Source organism: Anomalospiza imberbis, chromosome 2 (assembly GCF_031753505.1).
Source record: "Anomalospiza imberbis isolate Cuckoo-Finch-1a 21T00152 chromosome 2, ASM3175350v1, whole genome shotgun sequence".
Classification (NCBI taxonomy): domain Eukaryota; kingdom Metazoa; phylum Chordata; class Aves; order Passeriformes; family Viduidae; genus Anomalospiza; species Anomalospiza imberbis.
The window spans coordinates 82712591-82737430 of NC_089682.1; the positions used below are offsets into that span (position 1 = coordinate 82712591).

Sequence of the window (24840 nt, forward strand, 5' to 3'; positions counted from 1 at the left end):
AGGGAGACAGGAAAGTAAGCCTCATAGTGGTTTTATGGTAGAGAAAAAGACATGACAATTCTTTGTAGATGACTGACCAATGCTTCTGCTGTAACTGGGAGCCCTTCAGGAAAAGCTCCATTTACATGGAGCATGTAAATGTGTCTGGTTCTGCTGTGGGCTGGACTTCTGCTGCAGCATTTTGTTCTGAAATTCTCCCACTTCTTTGTGCAGTGCTTTGCTTAACTAGGAAGTTCTTTGGCCTTCTGACAGGATGTTGGGCTGAGATGATATGACCATGGAATGAGATATATTTAGAGCATTTCAGCCACAGAGCAAGATACTTGATAATATAGAGAATATAAATATCTGGGGGAGAGATTTTCAACAAAAAATCACCAGGACAAAGCCTTTTCCTGGAGAGACTGGTATAAACAAGTGATTCAGTATTTTAGTCTGAAGGAAAAATATGTTTTCCTAAGCTCTCCAGGAGTGGGTCTGCTATCACTGTTGCACAGTTTTCAAGAAATGTAAAGAGGAATTCTTCGTTTCATACTGGGAGCAACAAACTGGGAGCTTGGGAGGTGCTGTCTGTAACTATTCCTCTGTGTCTTTGGGGAGATTTTTTTGATGACAAGGATAGTGATGTGATAAGGTCTGTAAGACAAAACAGTACTTAATAGGATACCACTGGATTTAACAAGAAACAGTTATGGGCAGTGCAACCCCAAAGTACCCAGAGATTATATATTCTTTATAAACACAGGTCCTGAGTTGGTAGTGAGGACAGCATCTGTGGTACTGAAAAACTCAAGCTGAATTTTCTGTGCTGTTGTGCAGTCTTTAGGTATCTGGCTGTGCAGGCTAGAGTAAAAATAGAGTTAATTTCATGTAGCCATTTAAAAAGTGGACATCTTGTTTATTTGCAGTTAGAGATATGGACAGAGATTTGCATCTTCAGAGTGCAGTGCTTCCTAACAAAATTTGAAACCTAAAGTAAGCATTTCTGGAGGCTTTAATCACAAACTGGGAGTTTTTTTCATTCCCCTATAGAGGGAGCCCAAGCAACTGCCATAGATAAGACACCTACCTGGCGGTCTGAAGTTAGGTCAGTCAGATATTTTTACTTCAATCTCAGCTTGAGTAGTTTTTTGCAGATGGAACCACTTATATTATTTTCCTTCAGGTGTGTCTGTACTGAGTTCAGATTTCTGTTTAAATTCTCCTATAAGCTCTGTGTACTTTCAGGACTGTGGAGAGTGTGGCAAATCACAGCTGTACAAAAATTTCCCTTCTCAAAAGCCAAGCAAAAAAAAAAGCCACTTGTATACCTGTTGGTGGATATAGTCCCACTGGATGAAAAACTGTATGTGTGGCACTTCTTTTTTTTTGAGAAACGTTTCCATCCCAGTTTTTACTTTAAAGTGACCAAACTATGTAGCCCATAAACCAGAGCATGCAAGGATGGCTTTTAAAAAGTTTTAAAATGTTAAGCTTGCAAAAATTAACTGTTTCAGATTAATCTGACCAAAAATGCTATTAAAATTTTAAGTGCTGAAAGCACATTCAGAAAAGTTTAAGTCTTTTGCTGGACAAGCATAAAGCATCTGGTTTTCCTCTTCAGAGTTTAGGTATTCTATAGCTATCAGGAGCCTTCCAGTCATAAAGAAATCTTCCACTTGCAAGGAATGGAGAATTGCAGGCATTTTAAGAGATGCAGTAGAAACCCATTTTTTGTGGAGTTACAGGAACTCAGATGGAGAACAGAAGCTAAACAAAGTACAAAAAAGATCTCTCCTTTTATAGAAGGATACTCAGAGAAAAATTATATATGGTGTAGCAAAGAGTTGGAAGCATATCTTCAGTTATGAGCTATATTCTAAAAGTTATTTTGGACCTTTGAGAATTGTTTATTCTGTAATTCTTTTGTGTCAAACTTGCACCACTTATATAACCCATTCTGCTGGAAGATTTCAGTGCTTTTGGAATCCAGATATTCTAATTGGACATGAAAATACATGCAAAGGCACAAGCATGTGGTATCTCAAAATTTTTATTCCCTGTCCTTTGGTATTCGAACTTGTGTATTTTTTGAGCTAAAATTTTCATACCAAACAACTTGTTTTTAAGTCAATCTGGTCTAGATACACTATTGCAAATATGTGCTAGGTACTTGTAACATTGATGAGCAGTACAAGTGTGACTGTTCCTACTAAAAAATATGTAAATTGCTAAGGTCTGTCTGGGAGCTAGCCATTACGTAAAAGAGCATGCATGCTGTGGTTTGTAATCTTACTTTTTGCCTTGATATCAATACTCAAGTATATAAGCATATTTTTATTACCAGTTCAGAATGTTGAAATTCTTAGAGCCACCACACTGAATTCAGTTGTTACTGCTTGTATGGCTTTTCATGTAACTTGGTGTAAAGAGGCATTGGCACAGATCTCTGATCTTTCATTATTTTTACTCTCTGAAGTAATCTGTCTCAGTCTGAAATAAGCAAAATATAGCTTTGGGTCACCTGATTTCTGTCACATGTCACAGTCAGTTTGTTTTCTTTCACTTCATGGGTCCCATCTGAAGATGAACTCCTGTTGACAAGTTTTAAATTAGAATTAAAGTATTGCTTTCTCCATAAATCTGTTCTGAGTTGTTACTGAAGTGAGAGCTTGAAGATCTGTTGCTTTCAGTTTGATTGATTTATGACAGCACTGGTTGCCATGCAACAATTCATTTGTGTTTCGTGATAAGATGGGGCAATATTCTCTTTTGTACATCGTTCTATGAAAGACGAGTTTCAATTGCTGCTGGGGAGGAAGCATTTGCCAGTGCTGCAGCACGCAGTAGTGTGGAGGTACACATGTCACTTCATTAGTAACAATGCCACGAGCTCGTCAGTAACCAGCGCTGACAGACACGTGCGTTTGCCAGTCAGGTCTTTCACAATGGGGTGTACTGCTGCTCCTTGAGCGTCTCACCAGCCTGCTTGTTTTTTTGGTGTTTTTTTAGTTTAAGTTCATGAAGTGCTAATATTGAGCCTTACTGACATAGCTTCTTGCTAAATCATTTATTCTTCCCCTTGCTGTTTCTACCTCAAATTCCCACGCACTGTGTTGCACTAGGAAGCGATTGCATAGCAAAAGGTAATGACTTTGGGACTGTTTTGCCATGCAGCTATTTCTTAATGGTTAGATTGGAAGTACGGTGGAGGTGTGAACTAGTAGTGTGGAGAAAAGAACACACAGTTCATAATGCTTTTTATGGAGGAGTACCTCCTACATTTGTTTATTTGTTTTATAGTCTTGAAGAAAAGAGAATTACATTTGCATAATCTTAGCATGTGTTTGCATTAACTATAGGTGTGGAAGAAAATATTCAAGAAGTAGTTGGGCACATCACAGAAGGTGTCTGCAGGCCTCTGAAGGTGAAGTATTTTGTTTTCCTTAGCACTCTAAATACAAAAGCTGTTCTGTCATGTTTTTTCAGAACTTGTGCTCCCATCTCTTCAGTGTATTTTCATTGCCCTTGGTTAAGAATTAGATAGTCAACTTCTGAAGGATTTTTTATCAAATTAAAGATTCCTTTGTTCATAGATGTCTGGTTTATAATAGTCATATAATGAGAGATACTAGGATGCTAAATTTGAGTCTTGATTTTGGTTTACTTTTCCTATATTGAGGAGTGCTGATGTGTAAAATTACAGCTTTGTGATAAGTGTATGGGAATAGCTGTAGTGGGTCAAATGAAAAATCAATGTAATTTACTAACCTGTTTTTCATAGTGATCATTATGCTTAGGGAAGAGTGTACAGGTTGTGCAGTTGTGTTATGCTTCTGTAGGATAGTTTCCTTGCCTCTTTTTGAATATACTAGGGACTTACTGAGCCGTAACGTCTTTGTGTATAATAGATCTCAATACTTGTTTTCTTGCATGAACATGTCAAATTGATACAAACTGATGATATTCACAACATATCCTTCAGGAGGGAAGAGAACGTTTCAACTCTTGTTGTGTGAAAAGCTAGTTCCTTTTGTGGTTTGTGGTGGTTTTTTTTTTGTTTGGGTTTTTTTGGTTTTTTGGTTTTTTTTTGTTTTTTTGGTGGTTTGGTTTTCTTGGGTTTGTTTTAATAAATCCACTTCGTGTTTTAAAGACACCATGAAAAATTGTTTCCTAATTACCATCTTTATGCTACCTCAGTTTTTCATATTTGTGACCTCTTTCTATACTTGTCTTTTTTTCAAACTACAGCCTTAGTAAATTTAGGGGACACATGTGATAGAAAACATTAATGATGATCCATCAGATGATTGACTGACTTGTCTGTTGCATGTGCTTCACATAAGCACTGAAGTAATCAAGGTGATGAGGCTGATACCAATTATTGCCTGACTGTGCAGTGTATAAATCCAGGTGGTTTTAAAGCAAAATCTACTGTGCCTAAATACGATTATAATAAATTTCTCTTAGGATTCTGTAGCTATAACAACCATATCCACTTGGCAAATACTAGTCTCAAATGTCAACATCTAGTTTGTTGATACTATACCTAAATTTCTGATAAGAAAAGGATAAAGTCTGGAGAAGGGTAAAATTCAAAAAGGTACCATTTAGAAAGTCACAGAATTACAGAATTGAGGTTAGCAACGATATCTGGAGGTCACTTGGTCCAAACTCCCAGCTCAGGCTGGGCCACCTAGAGCTGGTTGCCCATGACTGTGTCCAGGTGACTTTTAAATACTTCCAAGGATGGAGGCTCCACAGCCTCCCTGGGCAACATATGCCAGTGCTCAGCTACCTACCTATACAGTAAAGAAAAAGTGTTCCCTGATGTTCAGACAGAATCTCTTGTATTTCAATTTTGTGCCTGTTGCCACAGAATTATGATCATCCTTCACAACCTTTTAATTTTTGATCTGTTGGAAGACACCTGTCTTAATAGACACACAATCACCACAGCTTTATATTTTTGGAAGATATTTCCAAACTTTCTGTGCTCTTGAATCAGTTCTGTTAATACTGAATGCTGATGTTTGAGTTCAGTAATCCTGTGCATTCTAACAAAGTGATTAGGAATGAAATCAAACTCCTGTGTAAATCAGAGGAAGTTTTGGTCTTGATCTAAGTGCTTGTGATTTTTATAGCTAAGTACACAGTAACTTTAATTTCACTTGCCAAACTCTTTACACTTACGTCCTGCTGGTCTCTTTACAAATAATCCCCTGAAATATTGTTGTTAGTTACTGTGCTAGTAAAAAAAAAAATCCTAGAAGAACAATTAAAACCTTCCCATTGTATTCTGTGTTTTAATAGAATGCAACTTAGATTAATTCACTGCCATTCTAGACTTTCCAGTAAAAAGTATGAACTTTTTAAAGTTATTTAAAAAGCTTTTAATTTTTTTTTCTTTTTCTTGGGGAAACTTACTGTTTCCCCAGGGAAAAAAAAAAAAGGTAGAAAAAAATCCCCCCCGAGAAACCCCCAAGCAGAAGAACCTTGATATAATGCAGAAAAGGTAATTAGATAATTGCAAGCCACCATATTCAGAGGAACAACAGTAATAGATTCAGTTTGGAGGAGTCTTTTCTACAATACATTGTAGAAGGGTTATACTTACATGCAATCTAAATTGCCCACATTTATTACTGTTAGTTGGTTTGTGTTTTAGGCACTCAAGTGACTCTTGAATACTGCCTAGTGGTAGATCTTACCACAGACCTCATTTCAGATGGAGGTAGGAGAATCCTAAAAAAACATTTAAATTAAACTCGTTGTCTTTTCCATAACATTAAGATGAATTCAAAACAAAATGTCTTAGATGCCCTTTGTGGATTGCAGGTTATGGTTGGCTAATAACAGGACATACAGGACTGAAAAGTAGAAAGAGCTCTAAGTCCAGAGCTTCCCTGAACAGGTTAGGTTGTGTCACTTGCAAATTTTGGTTCTCCAGTGCCATGAAGACTTCTGTATGGGAAGCAGTAGTTCTTCTTTTCCCACTTTGTCTTTTTAATTTTTATTTTTCTCTCGTGACCCTAAAATCTAATTTTTTTTCCTCTCCTTCTTCCTGTTTAGTCTTGTTCAGTTTTTAATTATTTTATGTACCTACAGTTATTCCTTTTTTTTTTTTTTTTTTTTTTTGGTCAATGTATTGTTTTCCCTCTTTTTCCCCTGCCTGCCCTATTCTCAATTGCTGTACAACTAGAATATACTTAGTATTCATGCCCACAGGACCTTTTAGGTAACACTGGAGACATTTATTTGTATATAGACCTTTGTATATACAAACACATTGAAGAGCAAAGTTCACCTTTGTGTTGAAATAAACTTCATGCACTAAGTATTGCAAATAGAGTTAAAAAGTATTATTTGGTTTTGGTCTGTGAATTAGATGCAAACTGAAAGGATTGAGGAAACATAATCTTAGTTGATTCTCCCTGCAGCTGGCTCTGAGAAGAAGGGACTGCAGCGTATCATGTTCCATTGAATAGCAAATAACTTGGGAGAGTGGGTGGTGGCTGCTCATTTCTGTGTAGCCTTTTCACAGTCAGGCACGTGGGAGAGCAGTGCAGGGATAAGTCACTGTCTATTCTGCCTCATAACTGCACAAAGATTGACCCTGGGGCAACTTTTTATGAGTGGATTGAGACTCTGTACCATGGAGACAAGACATCAGCTGTCCAATTGTAAAGATACTCAGCACCATTTTGTTGTGTAGCCAGTATCTCCTGGTTGAGATAAATGGTCAACTTAGCTGGTTATTAGTTATAGATATATCTAACTAAATACTGACAGGAGATATATACACTCTCCTTTAAGGGAAGAATTTATTCATCCAGGTGAAATTTGTTTCTTAGGCAAAACACCTAATATTTTCATGTTCTGAATTTCCACGTGGTGCTAGAAATCTATTGCTATAGTTTGGTGATTCTGCAGCATTGCAGCCGTTCTTGCTATTCAGTGCTGGGGAAGACTCCGGTATGTACTGGTATTAATCCATCAAATTATCTCATTATTTTTAAATTTACAATAACAGCAGAAGTCTGTAGGGACTGTAGGATTTTTGGGAGGCTTTTTGAGTTTATAGTTTTAATTTTTTTAAGAGTGCATATACATTTGTGTTCTCTGCCCAGATGCTTGGCAGCCCAGAAGCACTTCAGTTCAACCCAAACATTAACGTTAACTGGACATTGTCTTTTAAAATTTATTTCTGGTTGAATTTATTTTTCAAAAATCAGAGATATATTACATATAAAGTCATAGAAGGCTGGCTTTGAGAATTTATGACCTGAAGGACGTTTATATTTGTTCATGCTACAGGTTAGAATTGAGCAGGTGATTGTTGCCGAGCCAGGAGCAGTTTTACTGTACAAGATTTCTAATTTGCTCAAGTTCTACCACCATACAATCAGGTATGAAAAATTTAAAAATATTTTTAAAATGCCCTTTTTTCCCTAGTTGTGTATGTAAGAACAAATCTGCAAGGAAGAGTACTTTTGTTGCTTAGTTGTTGCTCTGCGCTATAACATCAAGAAGAAACATATGTGATATCAAGCAGAATCCATTTACCCGTTACCATTCCTCAGTTCATATCAAAACTGCTTTGGAATACAGCATCAATTTGCCACAATAACTATTTCTTTATTTTTCTATGTAGATTCAAATAGTATACAAAAAAACTCTACACAACATTTCATATGACAGAGTCATATGAAATGTTTGGTTTGTTTGGTTATTGTTTTTCTTTTGTTTAAAACAGTTTTGTTTTGATAACTTTTTTTCTCCCTAATTATGCACTCCCTTATCTCACTGTTGAAGATGTACTGATTACCTTCCACGCTCTTAGAGGTCACCAGGAATACAGAAACTGGAGAAAAGCCAGAGCTGCTAATTTATATATATATGTTGTGGCATATGCTGTAGTTCATGTTGGTTAGAAATAGCAGTAGGAGAAAAATCTTCCTCCACAGCCCTGGACTGAACTGCTGAGAATTTGAAACATTAGTATTACTAGTTGAGCTTCTCTGTCTGAAAATACTTCCAGTGTTGGGCAGACTGGGATAAGTTGTTCTTGGGCGCCTCCCAGCTTGGTGCAAGCTTTGAAATGTGATGTTAAAATGGAAGGTCATAGGCAGTCTTATCTGTTGGTTTCTGTCTTGTTAACAGCACAGTTTTTAAAGACCACTGAAGTACCTTCTACCAGCTGAATAATTTCCTCTTCATAGGGAAGTTGCACCTTAGTAGTGAAAGGAAAAGCAGTTTGAGAAATGATCTATTAAAACAAGATTACAATCTGAAAATTAAGATATAGGTTTAGTCCTATTATGACCCAATGAATTTTCACCGAGAGTTTGTGGCTTAAGAGTGCAATTCCTATAGCCAGAGGGAGAGGACAGGAGCACAGTCCTGTAGTGCCATTTAAGGGTTATGTGGTGTCTGTGCTAAGTGTGATAGTTTAACACTCGGAATAGCAAGGCATGAATTCTTACAGTTTTGGGGATGCCCAGCATCTCAGTGAAGAAATGAGAGAAGTAATGCTATCCCTAACAGGTAGTGTGATAGAATGTTGTTAACCCTTTTTGTTATGTAATTTTTTTTTTTATAACAGAAGTGGATTTATTGCATAAGAAAGCAAAAATCCAGTCAATTTTAGTACTCTACAAAAAAGTTTGTGCAAGTTTGATAGCCTGTGTTCAATATTTGCTTAATGACATACTTGATGAATCTTGTTCTTACAGTCAGTTTATCTCTCAGCCATTATGGAAAACTGTTCCCTGCAATTATTTGTTCTAATTTTAAACTTTGAAAATAATATTTTTAAAATTATATTTAAGTATGTGACCATCATGTTGTCCCCCCTTTAGATTCGTTAAATAATTTTAATTTTTTTTCAGTGGTATTGTAGGAAACAGTGCAGCCACACTGTTGACAACAATTGAAGAAATGCATTTGTTGAGCAAGAAAATATTCTTTAATAGCCTGAGTCTTCATGCAAGTAAACTAATGGACAAGGTTTGTTTCAAAATTGTACAGCTTTCACGTTTCAAAACATGCTTACCTTTTGTCTGGTAAGATTACTAGGTAAATATCTGTTTTATATGTCAGCTTTTCCTAAAGGTGAAGTCTCATATTTTCAATATTTTAGTCATAGAACTACATTACAAACTTGCTGTTTATATCTTAATTGTAATAATAGTGGAGGTTTTGTACATTTGTATCTAAAATCCTGTGGTTAGCAATATTCTTTTGAAGAACAGAATATTTTTACATATTTTTAAAATCTACAAGAAGCAACAAAAATAGGAAATTTTCTTAAGTGCCATAAAGCAAAGTCAGGTGATTGAGCTGTATAATTTGTATTAATGCATCATCAGATCAGATTTGTATTAATGCATCATTAAGCATCATCAGTTAATTATGCATCATTCCTTTTTTGAAGGTGCAAGGTATATCCCAAAATGATAAGCTAAGTAAAAACCAAATTTGGGCTTTTCTGTCTATTATAAAAGTAGTTTTAACACAGGAAGATTGCTGTAACATTTGTAAATGCATTTCTAAATTATTTAACCTACAAAAAAAGAGAAAAAAATACTTCATTTTCCAGAAACTATTTTTTGTGTGGACTTGTAATTTGCTAACCACTCAGGTTTTCTGAGTTTTGTCAGTATTGTTCTGTGGTCCCAAATGAGTTCTGATTCAGACAGTCTGGTCCTAATTTCCTGTGTTTCTGCAGGGGCTGGGGAATGACTTTTTCAAAGAAGCAGTTGTTCTTCCTCTTCTCTCCCAGATATCCATCCCAGTGACTCCTTTCAGTGGTTTCATTTGTTGATTGGGTTACTCCTTAGCTGCTACCACCCACAGTCCATGCATTGTTGCTGTCAGGTATTTCCATTTGAATCCAGGATCATATCAGTAATAGATCCTGTGCTATTAATGCTTCTTCAAGGATCAGCTAAAGCTGTTCCTAAAACATGCAATCGCCAAGCCAACGTGAATTTACCAAAAAACGTTTCATTTCCCAGTAAGTAAGCTAGAATAAAATATCTGTGTAAATTTTCCTTACATGAAAAGAAATCAGTGATGGACCATATCAAAAATGACTGCTCTTTGCTTACAAAGTGCTTAAGGGAAAAAAAAAATCTTGGCTCAAAAACATCTCTTTATTCATCTCTTTTTTATTTATTTATTCTGTTGGGTATTAATTACATCTATACTCAATTAGGATCCAGCATGATTTTCCTACTCATGTAACTCACAGTCTGTGAGGTTTTGTTTTGGGTGATACGCTGTTTTCAGTTTGGAAATGTGTAGAATTCAGAAGAAGGATGATAAAGGAATTATGATCCCCTAGTCCATAGAGTGTGTTGTTTCTATTGTCACTGTGGGAAGGTTGTGTATTCCTCTTTGCCCTCTTAGTTCCTCTTCCCTCAGCCTCCAGTCTGGATGTAGCTGGTTCTAGATGCTGTCATTGTTTTATAAAGTAGTCAAATTTGCTATTACTGGCCTTAAATAAAGGCAGTGATTGCAATGCCACCTTTGGTGGTGTGTTGTTACAAGTAATGAATGACATACCAAGCCTACCATGTAATGGGAAAAGATCAGTATATTGCTCTTTCTTGGAAACACATTTATAAATTAAGTCTGAAATATCAACAATATTACATTGCCTATGTGCCCTATGAAGATCTTTCTTCAGAATATAATTGAGGTCAAAAGCTTAAAGAGATTTAGAGGACTGTTAGATATATGGGTAACAAAGGCTTCCACAATTATTTATTAATCTGCTTTAGGAGTTAACACTGAGGTAACTCTATGTCTGAGAAGAAATCTTCCTGTTCTAATGTGTAGTTCTTGTAACTGAGTTTTTGATAGTTCTCAGTAGCACCTTATATTATTACCCTTTATGAGTCGATTACTGAATTGATAGAATGATGTCTTACCTCTTCATAACTGAAATTAGTTTTGCTTCATAAAAAATACAAAATTTATAGGCTGATTGCAGTCAGAGAAATATTAGTTTGCATGAGATAAAGATGGTTCTTTTATCATAAATTTAATTCTCTTGTTACTTAGTTTTATGTGTAAAGATAAGCAGGTTTTATGCCTTTTCTTTGTCTTTGTAAATTTAGTAGTGAATGTCACAATGCCTTTACATTTTAAGGAAACTGAAGGTTGCTTTTTACCATGCTTTTTTTAAATGCTTATTCAGACCAAAATTGTGTATATGTATTAGTAGGATTTTCTTCACATCCCAGCCTTTTTCCAGCTTTTTGCCAGCTATGAATGCAATGCAATTGCTTCCAGATTTTTTTTTTATTTTCAGAGAACATTAAAACCCTGGAAGATAGACCTTTTGTGCTTACATAGGCAGTTACAAAAGCTTCATTGTTGTTCATGTTGTGCAGCTAGAGGATATTCACTGGGAAAATTAGTAAATTATTTTTCACTTGAACAATCTGGGACTTATGGTTTCTTACTTCAATTTAGATTATGCATCTTAAGGCATTGATAAGCCTGTTCCAAAAAATAACAATTCTCCCATACTTTGATTAAAATATGATCCTTAAGACAATTTGAATAATTTTGGAAATACATTTAAATGCAAATGGGATGTTCTGAAGTAAAAATACTTCTATTTCTATAATTTTAAGTGCCTCTTCTGTTTAGATTATTGGAAGGTGGTGAATAGTCTGTCAAGTTGAAAATTTTAAGAGTAGTATTTCCTCAGTATCATCTATTATTGCTGATAATTTTCTTTTTTTATATCTACATTGTCTCTAGTAGTTGATAGACCAGAATATGATTTAAGCAAATATTTCACTTAAGTATAGCTAGTGGGGAACATTTTTTTAAACAAAGCAGGTTTCATTAAATGTGCTAACTCCTCAAAATCCCATCCTTAGGATGCAGACAAATGACAGGATGGTAATTGGATGTCCTTATCGCCATAGACAATTTAATTCCCTAGATTATTGATTATCCTGAGTTGAGCATTGTCTTCAATCTGCCTGGGATGTAATTTCTAAAGCACAGTGGGAAACTGAGACTTCAGGCTGTTCTTTCTAGGACAAGAAAATAGCTTCCTCTTCACATCTATTTTTGAGAAGAGTCCCATATTACATAAGGAGTGTCACTAGTGTGGAGGTGTATGGAAGCTTTTAGGCAGTCATAGATCAGGATTCTCTTTCTTGGTTGTCAAGCCATCGGTGTAAATGATTGAGGGAAATCCCTGGTTACTTCAGAATACTTACTGGTTTGCCCAGAAGCACTTTGCTATGAACTTTTTTTTTCATTACATAAGAAAATCTCAAGCATCCTGGTTGGAATCTGAAAATAAAATACTCAGGAGCTCTCAACTTCCAACTGTTCTGAGAAAGCTTTTTTTATGGTGTTCTTATTCTGGCTTCTCAGGTAGCTCTGTTTGAGCTGAAACCCCTGTAACAGAAATATTCAGCAGACTGCTGAAAGTGAGTCCATTGTTACCAAAGAAATGCAATACACAAGGGAGTCCCATTGGTTCCAACACTTCTTGAAACCTGTTACAAAGCTTGGTAACAGTTATTGCAAAGCCGCTTTTTTTTGGGGGGGTTTAAAATGCCATTCACAACTTTGAGATTCTCAGGCTGCTGTAGGGCTCAATGTTGACATCCTACAGAAGCTGTGCATCACCAGCCACCTCCTGTGTCATTGAAGGTTTGGTGTATCAGCTCACTGGAGACTCTGTCTCTCCTTTACCTTAGTGGCTCTTACCCTTCAGAGCCAGTGTTGGGCATTCTTGCCAGTACTTTCTAGTTTTGGTAGCAATTGATTTGTTCTGGTTCTTGGTTGAACTAGAATGTTTTTTTGCCAGTATTGGTGTCCTTATGCTGAAAAAATTGTGTTTGTATTTGTTACTTTTTAGCTTTTTTGGACCCAGCCATGGGTCTACCAACCATGCTAGGAAAGCGGATCAGAATTATCATTAAAATCCTTACATATCCTTTTCCATGTTTCTTTTCACGCTGTGCTTATAAATCTAATGTATAGGAATTCAGGATTCTGCTTGTGTTACTCATTGTCTAATTCTAAGAACAGCCCATTACAGATGACTATTTTACAGATGATTATAAATCCAGGAGAAGATAGTGAATGAAAGTAATTGTCAGAAGAGCAGAAACTGTTCCAGTGAAACTGGGAGTAAAGTTCAGAGTACCTAATGGATTGGAGTGGATGAACTGCTCTTTCAGTCCCCTCAGTATGGGAGTCATTTAATATCATGAATCCATTGGTGAGGCATTTTAACAAGTGTGTTAGACCAACTGATGTCAACATTTTTTGTTGGACCACCTGTTAAATTAGGAGAGTGGGAATTTTCAAGCCCACATGTCCTTCCTCTGGTTTCACTAGTGTTCCAGAACAATTATTAAAGGAAAGAATAATTGCAAACATTTAATAAAATGGAATGACAATTATCATAAGGGCACTAATGAAGATTGTGCCAAACTCCAGTCGTCTGTTGTCTGAGCTGTTAGAAGACTATCAGTAGAGTATCCCAAATTAAGTTTTGGGATTATTATTCCTTAATGCTGTTCTTTTTAGAGTAGATGTATGCTAATTAAATGCTGTGATTGCATTATCTTTTAAGTTTGTCAATGAGAGAGATATTAAAATGTTGCATGGGAATAATTGTAAACTTGTCCTTCATAATTTGATTCCTGCCAGAACGAAACCTATTAGGTTTCTGGGAAATTAGATGTGGGGCAGATTGAATAAGACTGATTATTATTGTTGTGTTCTGAATGTTATTGTGCTTTTAAATGGATCCATGAGAACAAAGCAAAACCTAGTTATCTTTTCTTCCAAGACCAGTTTGATAGCTGAAAAGAAAAGCATGTCATTAGGCATTCTACTTTGTTGACCTCTGTAGGATCCTAATAGGACCAGAAAATCTTAAAACAGCTTCTCTGATAAGACATGCAGTCAGGTTTCTTGGAGTGCTGGTGAATATTGTCTCAGCTGAGGAGAATGGATGGACTCTGCAGTTGATGCTGCTCAGTGTTAACTGACAGCATGAAAAATTCATAAGATTTTTACACGGTTCCACTCTGTAGTACTTTGGATTCAGCCCCTGATGGTGGGTTTTTTTTAAAAGGCTGTATTTAAAGCTGATTAGGCTCTTATAAAAGCCACTAATCTTCCATTTGAAACTTGTAAGTAGGGCTTTCTCTATGGAGTTCTATGTTTTAAATTACCATTTTGTTTTATTTGGTAGTAGTATCACAGAATTAAAGAATGGATGAGTTCAGCAGGAAACTAGAAACCATCTAGTCCAAATGTCTTGCTCATGACACAGAGTGTCAGCTAGAGCAGGTTGCCCAGGACTTGCTCTAGCTGAAGTTTTAATATCACAAAGGATAGACTCTAAAACCTCATTGTGCAGCTGTCTCCAGTGCTTGACTAATCTCACTGTAAAAATTTTTTTCCTGTGTTTTAATCTGTGCCCATTGCCTCTTGACCTGTTACTGGACACCACTGAGAAGCGTCTGGCTCCATCCTGATCCCTCACTTCACATATTTATACACATTTATAACATCTCCCCTGAGCCTTCTCTTTTCCACGCAGAACACAGCCTCTCCTTGTGTAGGAGGTATTCCATTCCCTTCATGAACGTTGTAACTGTTGACTTTCTAATGTTAAAGTACCGCAATATATAAAGTTCTGGTCGACTGTGCAGTATTTTCAGAATAAAATTTACCCTTTCTTAAAATGTAACCTTTTCTGTAAATGAGAAAGGGAAACAATTAACATACATGCACACTTCTCAATTGCTGATGCTGCCTTTTCTTTTTTCTGTATTTTTCTTTGCTGTTTGTAAAATTCTATAAGACATCCTTTGAGCTACTTGCTCTTATAGATAGAGCAACCTGCTCTATGTTTGGAGGAAGATTACTGGCTTGGTATCTGTTTCCCACTAATTAATATGCAGAAAAGAAGATACAAATTTTTGTACTAAAGCTTATGTACAACTTTTAGGACACATTTCAGAATTCATTTCAGTTTTGTATTTCGGATTTTAAAAATTGATAATTTCTTGGGGTTTTTGAAAGGCTGAAGAGCTGTTTGGCATCATTTCTGTATGACTGAACTGATAGTTAAAACAAATTAGAGACTTAATACTGTGTTAGAGTATGTTTTAATACAGTTGAACTCTCTGCTGTGGAACTTCCCTAATCATGTTTTAGTTAGCTGCTGTCTAGCTTGCATCTGAAAGAGGTACTTCAAAAGTAGAACTCAGCATGTATTTGAAACCTATTTTTCTGGAAATAGGATAAATTATAATGATCTCTTAGTGCATGTAAAACATTCAGGGCATCAGTTCTTTTTTTATTAGAATAGTGATTAGTACTCATGAGTTGGAGTTCATAGGTTCCTGTATAAATTTGAAGTGTCTGTTTTTAAATTTTCTGGTTTGATTTTGAAAAAAAAGCCCTCACTTTGTATTTTTTTATTCTTGTGACAAAAGTTAGAATTTTTAAAATTAATATAACACTACTTTGATTCTCTTTCCACTTACTGATACTGTTGTCTCTATTGCATTAGTCAGAAATTTCAGGGTAACCCAAATAAAATCTAGTGATCTAAATCTTTTTTCCTTGCCATATTTTCTTCTTCCGTTCTATTGTTCCTTGTTCTTACCTAGAAGACAGTGGACTCTAAAGGAACAGGCAGGTGAAAGATGAAGCTAATTTAAGAGCTTCTGAGCACTAGCTACCTCAGGAGACAAAAATTCTGTGCAAAGCAGCCTGAAATTATAATTGCCATGATCTATTTGTGTGTTGGAAGTGAAAGCTCCATCAAACTCTAGTCTCAGAGTAACGCCAAAATATCGCTGAACATGGTCCAGTTCAAGTCTGAGAATGGTGTGTTCAGGACACAATCAATAGCCCTAATAATAATAAGAAGAAGCAAGAAGGAAGTCATTCAATGCTGTAAATTTCAGTAAACTTTACTGCTTATCAGCACTGAGTAAGTGCCTCTTTTTGAATTGCTGCTGCTTTATTGCTAGAATATTTGTTTCATGCTTTCAAGACTGCTTGGGCTGTACAACTATTCTTTGAACCTACTACATTTAGTTTTCCATTAGTTTTTTCAGTTCAGTATACTCTCTTTTGGAAAGTGAGAATAGAAGAACATTTTATATTCAGAAGGATGAAAAAAGTTTTTGTTAAATCTGTCACTGGTAACTGTGTGGGGACATGTATGGTATCTCAAATGTTTCAGAGCACAAAGTGTGAAAGTTCAGCCTGGTTTCAAAGAGAGAGATTTTTTTTTTTCTTTCTTTGTTCATCAGGTAGAGATTAATTTCTAGAAGATTCTGTAGTGTTCAGCTCTAAAGATGTTTGCTGTGTTTTCCTTGGTTTCTTTGGCCATCAGCCTCTGCGCCTTGGATTTTTTTCTTTTTTTAACTTTAAGATTCAGGCATCCACATTACTATGCCATTCATCAGTACTTCTCATTTGGGAAAGTATGGAACATGTTGCCTATGACTTGGAACCATTCAAAGCTGGCTGCCTTTTTGTTAGAGCTGGAGTCTTAAGAGTACTGCAGAAGTGCATGCTGCATTGCTCTTCTGTGGCCAGATACCCTGACTGATTCACATGGGCAAGTCCTGTCCAAACTTACTTCTCCCTACCTCCTTCTGGAGAGATTATGCCTTTAAGTCTTAATTTACTCTGTATTGCTGGGGGTCTCCTTACCCCCACATGATCCAGCCGCCTCTGTGTTTGCCCTTGCATGGGCAGAACAGAGGAAGGTGGGAAGTGGATTGTTGACAGAAGGCAATGAGGTGATAGAAAGGGTTTGGAGGCAGCAGGAAGCCAGTTTAAGGAGCATTGGAGACAAAAAGATGCAGCTATGTTTGGAGTGGAACCTAAGAAATGTGTGTTACAAAAAAGAGGTGCTAGATTTTCTAAAAATGTTTTGTTAAGTGTTTAATGAGTATCTCGCTGTTTCAAAGAAAAAGCTAAAGTATATGAACCTGGTTAAAAATAACACAGAGTTTCAGTCCATTTCAGGGGGCCCAAATTTCATAATGTGACTTGGAAAGTATATTTTTTTCCCTAATATACACAAACTTTCCTTCTTTATTTTTTAAACATCTGCATTACCTGCTTCTTACCTTTGCATAAGCTAGCATATCAGTTTGGGTAGTCTCGTTGCAGTTCATGTAAGTGTACTTGAGTTAGCTTGTGTGCAGTTCATTTGTGTACTGGCAGTTTAAGGTACAGACTTGCTGGGGATTGAGTCTGTTGCATTTATGACTGCAGCTTGCATACTCAGCATCACAAGAGCTGCGCAGTGTTGTCAAGAACTGCTGCAGCATGGCTCTCATCTCCCAGAGCCCTGCCTGCACTAGATTCTGAAGTGTTTGCAGGAGGTCCTGCTCAAAGTGAACTCAGTGGTGCCAACAAGGTGGCTACTCTTTGGCACCTAATCTAGTAAATGGTTTTTTTTTCGACTGCCAAAACCAGTAGAGTTTGAGTTTCTCCAAATGGTAAAGGAGGTATAGTCTGAAGGAAATGAGAAATTCGGTGTTGCTTGTTTGGCACTGAATGAGGTGGTTATGCTGAAAGTTGCAGGCAGTTATTGTCTGAAATGTGCTAGATTTGTCCAGTTTCGAATTAAAGTTCTCTGTATGCCTGTATGTAATTTTGTTAATAGCTCATTGCATTTGTGCTGACAGACTGGATGGTATTTGCTGTAAATTAGATTAATAAAAGTCACCACAAACAGATAATCTTGTTCTTCAGGTTGAGCTCCCACCTCCTGATCTTGGCCCAAGCTCTGCTCTAAATCAGACACTTAACTTGCTACGGGAGGTTCTGGCATCTCATGACTCATCTGTTATTCCACTGGATGCCCGTCAGGCTGACTTTGTGCAGGTACAAGAATGTTTGACTGCTCAGTTTGTGAAGAGGAGGGAGAGGGGCAAAAAAAGAATGTGTAAGTTAGCTTCAGTGTACAAAGGTAGATGGAGCATTAATCTTTTTGTCTGGTCCCCTTTTGGAGCTTTCTGTCAAACCAGAGTTTGTAATGTGCATAACAGGGTGACTAACAATATGGATAATTACAGTTGAGTATGGAGTGCTACTCTCAACACAGTATCTAAATTCAGTTATTCAATTACTACTCCATTAAGTAAATACACCCTCAAGATTGCACAATTACCAATTATCTAATCTGGGTTATTCTTCCTCCTGCTAGGCTGGAATCTGTTCTTGTCAGGTTTTTATACTTTCCCCATCACTGTGGTAGGTGATCACCTGCTGACAAATCCAGTAGAAAACTGCTTTCACAGTTGGAAACTCTCATTCCTCTTTATTCTGCTTTGGGGAATAAATACGTGATAGAGACAGAATGAGGTTAGAAGCCTCGTGTGACATGATTTCCTCCCTCCCCTCCCTCTTTTCTGTATGTTTGCTATTTTAGGTTCTGTCTTGTGTGCTAGATCCATTGTTACAGATGTGTACTATGTCTGCTAGTAATTTGGGCACAGCTGATATGGCAACCTACATGGTAAATTCACTTTACATGATGAGGACTACTCTGGCTCTCTTTGAATTCACTGACAAACGTCTAGAAATGTTGCAGTTTCAGGTAAGCTTTAGCACCCCCAAAAGAAAATGAACTTATTACTGATTTTTGCACATTGTAAGTTGTGCTGTGAACATATTTATCTTAAAATCAACCCAAAGACAACATTATCAAAAACGGGGAAATGGGATAAGAGGGCTTCTTATCAGGGACCATGAGCAGATAGCATCTTTCATTTTAAACAGACCAAAAATTATTAAAAGATTTGGGTTTGTTTGGTTTAGTTGCAGATAAACCCAGACCAATGAACATTTTCATTATCCTAATCATTCTAATATTTATCTGCAAACTGTATGAAAAGAAGCAAATGGAAATTAAAAGCTCAGCCAAATGGCTGACTGTCTTCCATCATACAGTTAGTACATCATCTACAGTTAGATCATCATCTGTTTTGTACTAGAATATTGGGTAGCTGAAGTTACTGCTTCAGTCCTGCTTTCTGCCTCACTTTTCTCATTTGTTTGGTTTCCCCTCACATCCCGGGATAATAGTTCATAAGTGGTACAATTTTGAAATGGAAGCCAAAATTTAGAAACTGTTGACTACAAAAACTTGGCCACGGCCCATTTATATTTTGCTACATGAGTATGTCTGCATTATATCTCAGGAGAGCCTTTGGAGCTGGGGGGCTTGAAAAAAGTCACAAATTCTTATTTGAAGAGATCAGCAAGGATTGGCTGAGAGCCATTTTTCACTTTCTAATCCTAATCAGAATTTCTAGCACCTTTTAGCTATGAAACAAACAAACAGACAACCTCACCAAACTGTCTAGGTATTTCTAATTTCTTTTATCAGAGTTCCTTTCACAGGAAATGTTGCAATTGATGTATTCTTCAGAAAAGTAGTAGAGCTGAAGCTTACACATTTAATACCATTTACTTTCTTCAAACATTTTACAAATACAGGAACAGACTGAAAAAATCTTTAAGATTATACATAAGTAGGTTATTCAAGTGGAGTTAGAATGGCATATTTAATAGGAGAAACATTTTTTTATAGAAAAAGAATGCACTAAGACATTTAAAAAGTACAAATTGAAATACTAAGATTTCCCTTCTGATTTAAAAAGGAAAGTGTGTTATTCCAAACAATTTTAGGAAGTAAAAAGGTGAGCTCTTTAAGTATTAGGCAAAAGAGTCTTACCTTTTACTAGAATTCAATATATTTTTTTTTCTTTTCTTTAGGATTGGAAGAAAAATTTGTGGGGTAGTTATCTGTAAAAATGAAGTAATAATGTATATATACTCAAATATCTTTCTGAGACTGCTCAAACTGAAAAATGATTGCTGTGACTGGATTTAGGGATTAGGTTTTCCTGCAAAGTAAAGATTCTGTTAAGAATCTAAAATAGTCTTACAGGTTTTTTCATGTGAAGATAATTAAAAAAAGTAGATAACTAATTTCATTGTCTGTTGTTCTTTCAGTTGACTTTTTTCAAATGTTTATCAGTATTGAATTTAAAATCAATTCTGAGTATGACTTAGTTTCAGTTTTATTTTCCTTATGAAAGACTGTCTCTTGTTTATTGTAAAATTGCCATGTTATTGTCAGTATTTTCAATAAGAGTGGAATGGTTTTTATCACATATTTTCAAGGAATTATAGCAAAATTAAATTATATAGGAATTTTTAAGATCAAGGCTACAATCTTCATTTTTGGTGGTGTTGTATTTACAGATACAAAATAATAGGTTCTTTTATTAGACATGAAATAATTCTCTGCATTTTTATTATTGGTTCTCTGCATTCTCTGTTATTGGTTCTCTGCATTTTTAATATTGGTAATATGGAAGATGTAAATGGATAAAATAATTATGCTGTATGTACTTGTAGCATTTCCTTGTTTGTTGATCACTCTCTTTATTAGTGTTTTCTTTTGTTTATTATTTGTGTTTCTAGATGTTTTAACCCCAGAACTTGTTACATTTAATATTCTCATACAGTCTTTATAAATACCTTATGCTTAACATTTCAGATTGACGCTCATTTAGATACACTCATAAATGAGCAAGCTTCCTATGTGCTAACGAGAGCTGGTCTGAGTTACATTTATAACGCTCTGCAGCAACACAAACCAGAGCAGGTGAGCTTACAGAATTTACATGAGGGGGTGCCAAACACTGGCCAGCTAGTAGAATTTTGGCACTAATGTTTTTGCAAATTGACCTTCCTCTGAAAGCAAAGGTTCGGTAATGTTGGTTTTTTCACGTAGGACCAGGACTATCAGACGCAGGCACCTTGCAGCTACAGATTTTTTTACTGTGTATTCAGCAGGCCTAGCAGGGTTGTTGTGCAACAGTCCTGTCTGGTACACACTGGGTCTGAATACCAGTACTCCCATGGCACCTAGGACATGTTAGACTTGCTTTGTATGTAAGCAGCATTCAGCTTCTTCATTGCCTCCTATAGCACCACGCATGGAGTCCATAGATAGCTGCATGCCTTTGGTAATTGCTTCTTTTATTCTTCTGTGGAAAGCTGGCAGATGAGTTTAGTAGTAGTTTGAAATAGTTTCTTCTTTCGCCCTTATTTGTTGCTGTAGCTATTCTAGTACCAAGACAGTGAGATTCTCAAAGTGAAAACTTGAGATTTCTTAGAGGAGCTGAAAACTGGAATTCAGAGCTCACGCTCTCCCTTTCTTGTGAAGCACAGTTGCAGTGTGGTAGGTGTTAATACAGCCCTTCTTCCCTTCAGCTGTGCTTATGTCCTTTTGTGATCTTTTGTAGAAGTGAAAAACAGTGTTTTCTGGAGAAAGCAGAACTCTCTTGGAGAGCTTTATGTTGTTTCTTCAGCTAATAATTTTGCATAAAGTGCCTAAACAGATTTTTATGTATAAAGATGAATAAATAAATGCATAAATAATCAGATTAATTACTCAACTTTGTTTTCTATTCACGAGCCTAGCTCCTGTTTTAAAACCCATTTCAAGTTGACTGGGGCAGGTTGTTAAGGGGATGTAGCAATTTTCATTTCTATCTGTACAGCTGCCTGGCTGCAAAGGTGATGTTGTCGCAGAATGTGCTAGGGAGTTGAGCAGCATTTGTGCATTGTACTGCCCTACTAACACAGAAGGGTTATTGAGAAGCAGGTCTGAATTCTTCATGGTCCAAGATCAGATAGATAGAGCAAGGTTGTTGTCTCTTACGTCCGGATTACCAAGGGGATGTAGCAGGTTTGCAGTTCAGTTTTTATTCTAGACCTTGTGGAAGCCTATTTTTTGCTTTATTTAATGGTGAAGAAGGAAGAAAAGCTTTTGAAAGGACATATTAAGAATTCCGTATTTTCAGCTTTTAATTTAAGGGAGTGGTAGAATACAAATGAGCTGTTAACAGCATTTCAGTACTGAAATGGTGATAGTTTCCAAACAGTTAAGATCCTGTAGCAGGACCAAATAAAAATTAACTACTGAACCGATTGTAGACTTTATGATTTTATCTTTTTCTATATGCTAGGATGACCTTTTTTTATCCCCTTGTTTGCTTATTGATTCTTAGGGTCCTCTTTCAAATTTGTCAAGTATGGATTCTGTATCCCTGAAGGTTGCAATGGTAAGCATTTATAACTTTCATATTATGGTGGTGATGCTGTGACATGGTAAAGAATACTGTTAATTATGTGATTAGAAGATATTCATCTGTAGTAGAAGATATTCATTTAATCAGTCCTACACTTTAAGAATAGCTGAATTGCATAGCTGGGAATACTTTCTTCATTTGTAGTAATTTGACCACTTGAAGTAATAAATACATAAATTATTTCTGAAGGGTAGTAGTAGAATATTATTTTCTAAGCCTTGAGATGCAGATCTTTACTTACAAGAATGCTGTCCCATGAGTCGTCTTAAATTGCTAAAAGCAAATACTTAGCTCTAATTAGTTTTAATCACCAAAGTTTCTTTTTTTGCCTCTATGCTTTGAAATATAGGTTCTGCTATAATTTATAATCTTAGTCCTAAGGCTTTGATTTTATGCAAATAGTTCAGCTTTACTCAGAAGTTAGATTCTGGGTATATGTCACAGTTATGGTTTTTTTTAAGTTGAAAGCTACAATATATTTTAAAGCAAATCATCAGCTGATACTTTTTCTTAGAGTGTGTGAAGGCTATTTTGCATAGAGATAGCAATACCACAGTTCAGTAGGCAATAATGTATAATCTCTCACTCTTCTTGCTTAGGCAAGTTTAGCTTTATTCTAAAAGTTTAACTCTAAAGGCCTGCTCATACAGCACTGTATGTACACACCCATGGAGAAAAAAGGGGATTTAAAAAGGTTTTTAAAAAAACTTGTATGTTGAATGCATCCCAATGTGTAACCCATTTTTTTCTGTTCAGGATTTAAACCAGCAATTCCCAAGCTGGTTGGATGAACAGAGCTCTGGCACAGAGCACTTAGTAGTTTACTCAGATCAACATGCATTCTTACTAAAACTTAGGAATTTTGCATTTAAAATATCTTCTATTTATCATAGTCTTGTAGACTCACAACAAATTTAAAGGCTGCAGCTTGGAGACCTTCTCTTTAAATCATACCTAAGTAACACTTAGGTTATCTGTGGTGGTACATAATAATTTCCCTTGAATAGTTAAGAATCCAGCTGTTTTATTTTTTTCATTACTGAACATCTTCTTCTGTGAACACACTTTAACCAGAATGGAACCAAGTATGCTGAAATCAAACCTCCATAAATCCCATCTATCAGCCTAATCTATTGGCTTCTCAGAATTTAAACCAGGGGGGAGTACTTGCAGCCAGATACACTGCCTCCCATTTATGCTTGAAAGTTTTCCAGGTTCCAGCCTTTTAAGTTGTTCATGTGTGCTTGCAAATGCAATGCTTGTTAAGTTCATACCCCTCTCAGCAAATGCTCCCTTGCTTTCCAAACCAGGACAAAAAACCCCCAAAAACTAATTTGTAAGAACTTTGACTTCATTACTCATTTTTGTCTATGTTTTAAACAATGGATCAATGGGGATTTTAGGATTTACCTGCTTGAGAATATTAATTCAGTGAATGAATGAACAGGAAGGTTGCCATCACTAGATAAACTTACTTAGGGCCTTGTCTTAGTGAGTAATTCCAAGGATGGAGATTATACAGGTTTTTTGTATAATCTGTTCAATGTTTGATGACATTCCTGATAAGAATTTTTCCTCTCACTGTCTAATTAAAATGCTTCTTAGTCTAATATGTGTTCAGTATTCCTTCTGTTTTCACCTGTGAGAAGACCTGGATTCATCTTCTCAGTAGTCACCCATTTGACCACACAGTCACAGAATGGTTTGGGTTGTAACAGACCTTAAGGACCATCTTCTTCCAACCTTCCTGCTATGGGCCAGGAGTACTTTCCACTAGACCAGGTTGCTCAAAATCCCATCCAGCCTGGCCATGAACACTGCCAGGAATGGGGCAGCCACAATTTTTCTGATTGACTGTTGAAGACAGGAGTAATGTTTTTTCTTAGCATCAAAGCACTGCTCTTCTTATCACTATATTCTGTGAGAAAGAGAAGTAGGCTTAGAAGCAGTTCAAGAAGCCTAAAGTGAAGGATTTGCTCTTTATTTTTCTAGCATAAGCAGTGACTCCCTGCCAAAAAGTAAAAAGAAACATTCAAAAAGAATCAAGCAACATGTCTAATTTGGACAGAATAGATAGTAGATAGCTCTGAAGCTGTCTTGTATTCCCTCTGCATCGAATAGACTCGGTGTGATCTTCAGTGTTGTATAAGTTCCTGCACCAGATGCATAGGAAGCTTAGATGAATAATTATAGAAGCTGAATTCTCATTATTTGCCCTCCACTCATATTCCTTAGAGTCAGAACCAAAATTTTGGTGGTAGAAGTACTGAAGTCAATAATTTGTTTTGGACAATTAAGTTATGTCAGAGATGTTTTCAGAAATTGTGGTTTTACCTATTTTTGTGTAATAGCAAGGCGTTAATATGTTGGTCTCATATTCTCTTCTCAAAGGCTCAGTTTGATCGCTATCTGTCTGCTCCAGATAGTCTGTTAATGTCCCAGCTGAATTTCCTTCTGAGTGCCACTGTGAAGTAAGTACCTTGCCTCTGAATTTCTGTTATGACTGAATAATGGTCACAGAGATGAATTTGATTCAGTTTTAGTGAATCATGATGAGAATTCAAGTTATTAGTGGTGGTGATATTTGCATTGTCCTTCAGGTCACAATTCAGTTGAGTTCTGACTCTCCTCTTTTTGAACAAGCAATGAGGAGTAT

General features: G+C 36.3%; 1 protein-coding gene across 1 annotated transcript in view; it reads left to right on the forward strand.

Annotated features, from left to right (window-relative positions):
- COG6 (component of oligomeric golgi complex 6) overlaps window positions 1-24840 on the forward strand; it is a 55665-nt gene that overhangs the window by 25098 nt on the left and 5727 nt on the right. Inside the window, exons 11-18 of the mRNA XM_068182105.1 lie at window positions 3342-3406; window positions 7297-7388; window positions 8871-8988; window positions 17767-17898; window positions 18446-18613; window positions 20585-20692; window positions 22104-22157; window positions 24576-24655. Coding sequence (XP_068038206.1) covers window positions 3342-3406; window positions 7297-7388; window positions 8871-8988; window positions 17767-17898; window positions 18446-18613; window positions 20585-20692; window positions 22104-22157; window positions 24576-24655 — 817 coding nt within the window. The remainder of the gene's footprint in view (window positions 1-3341; window positions 3407-7296; window positions 7389-8870; window positions 8989-17766; window positions 17899-18445; window positions 18614-20584; window positions 20693-22103; window positions 22158-24575; window positions 24656-24840) is intronic.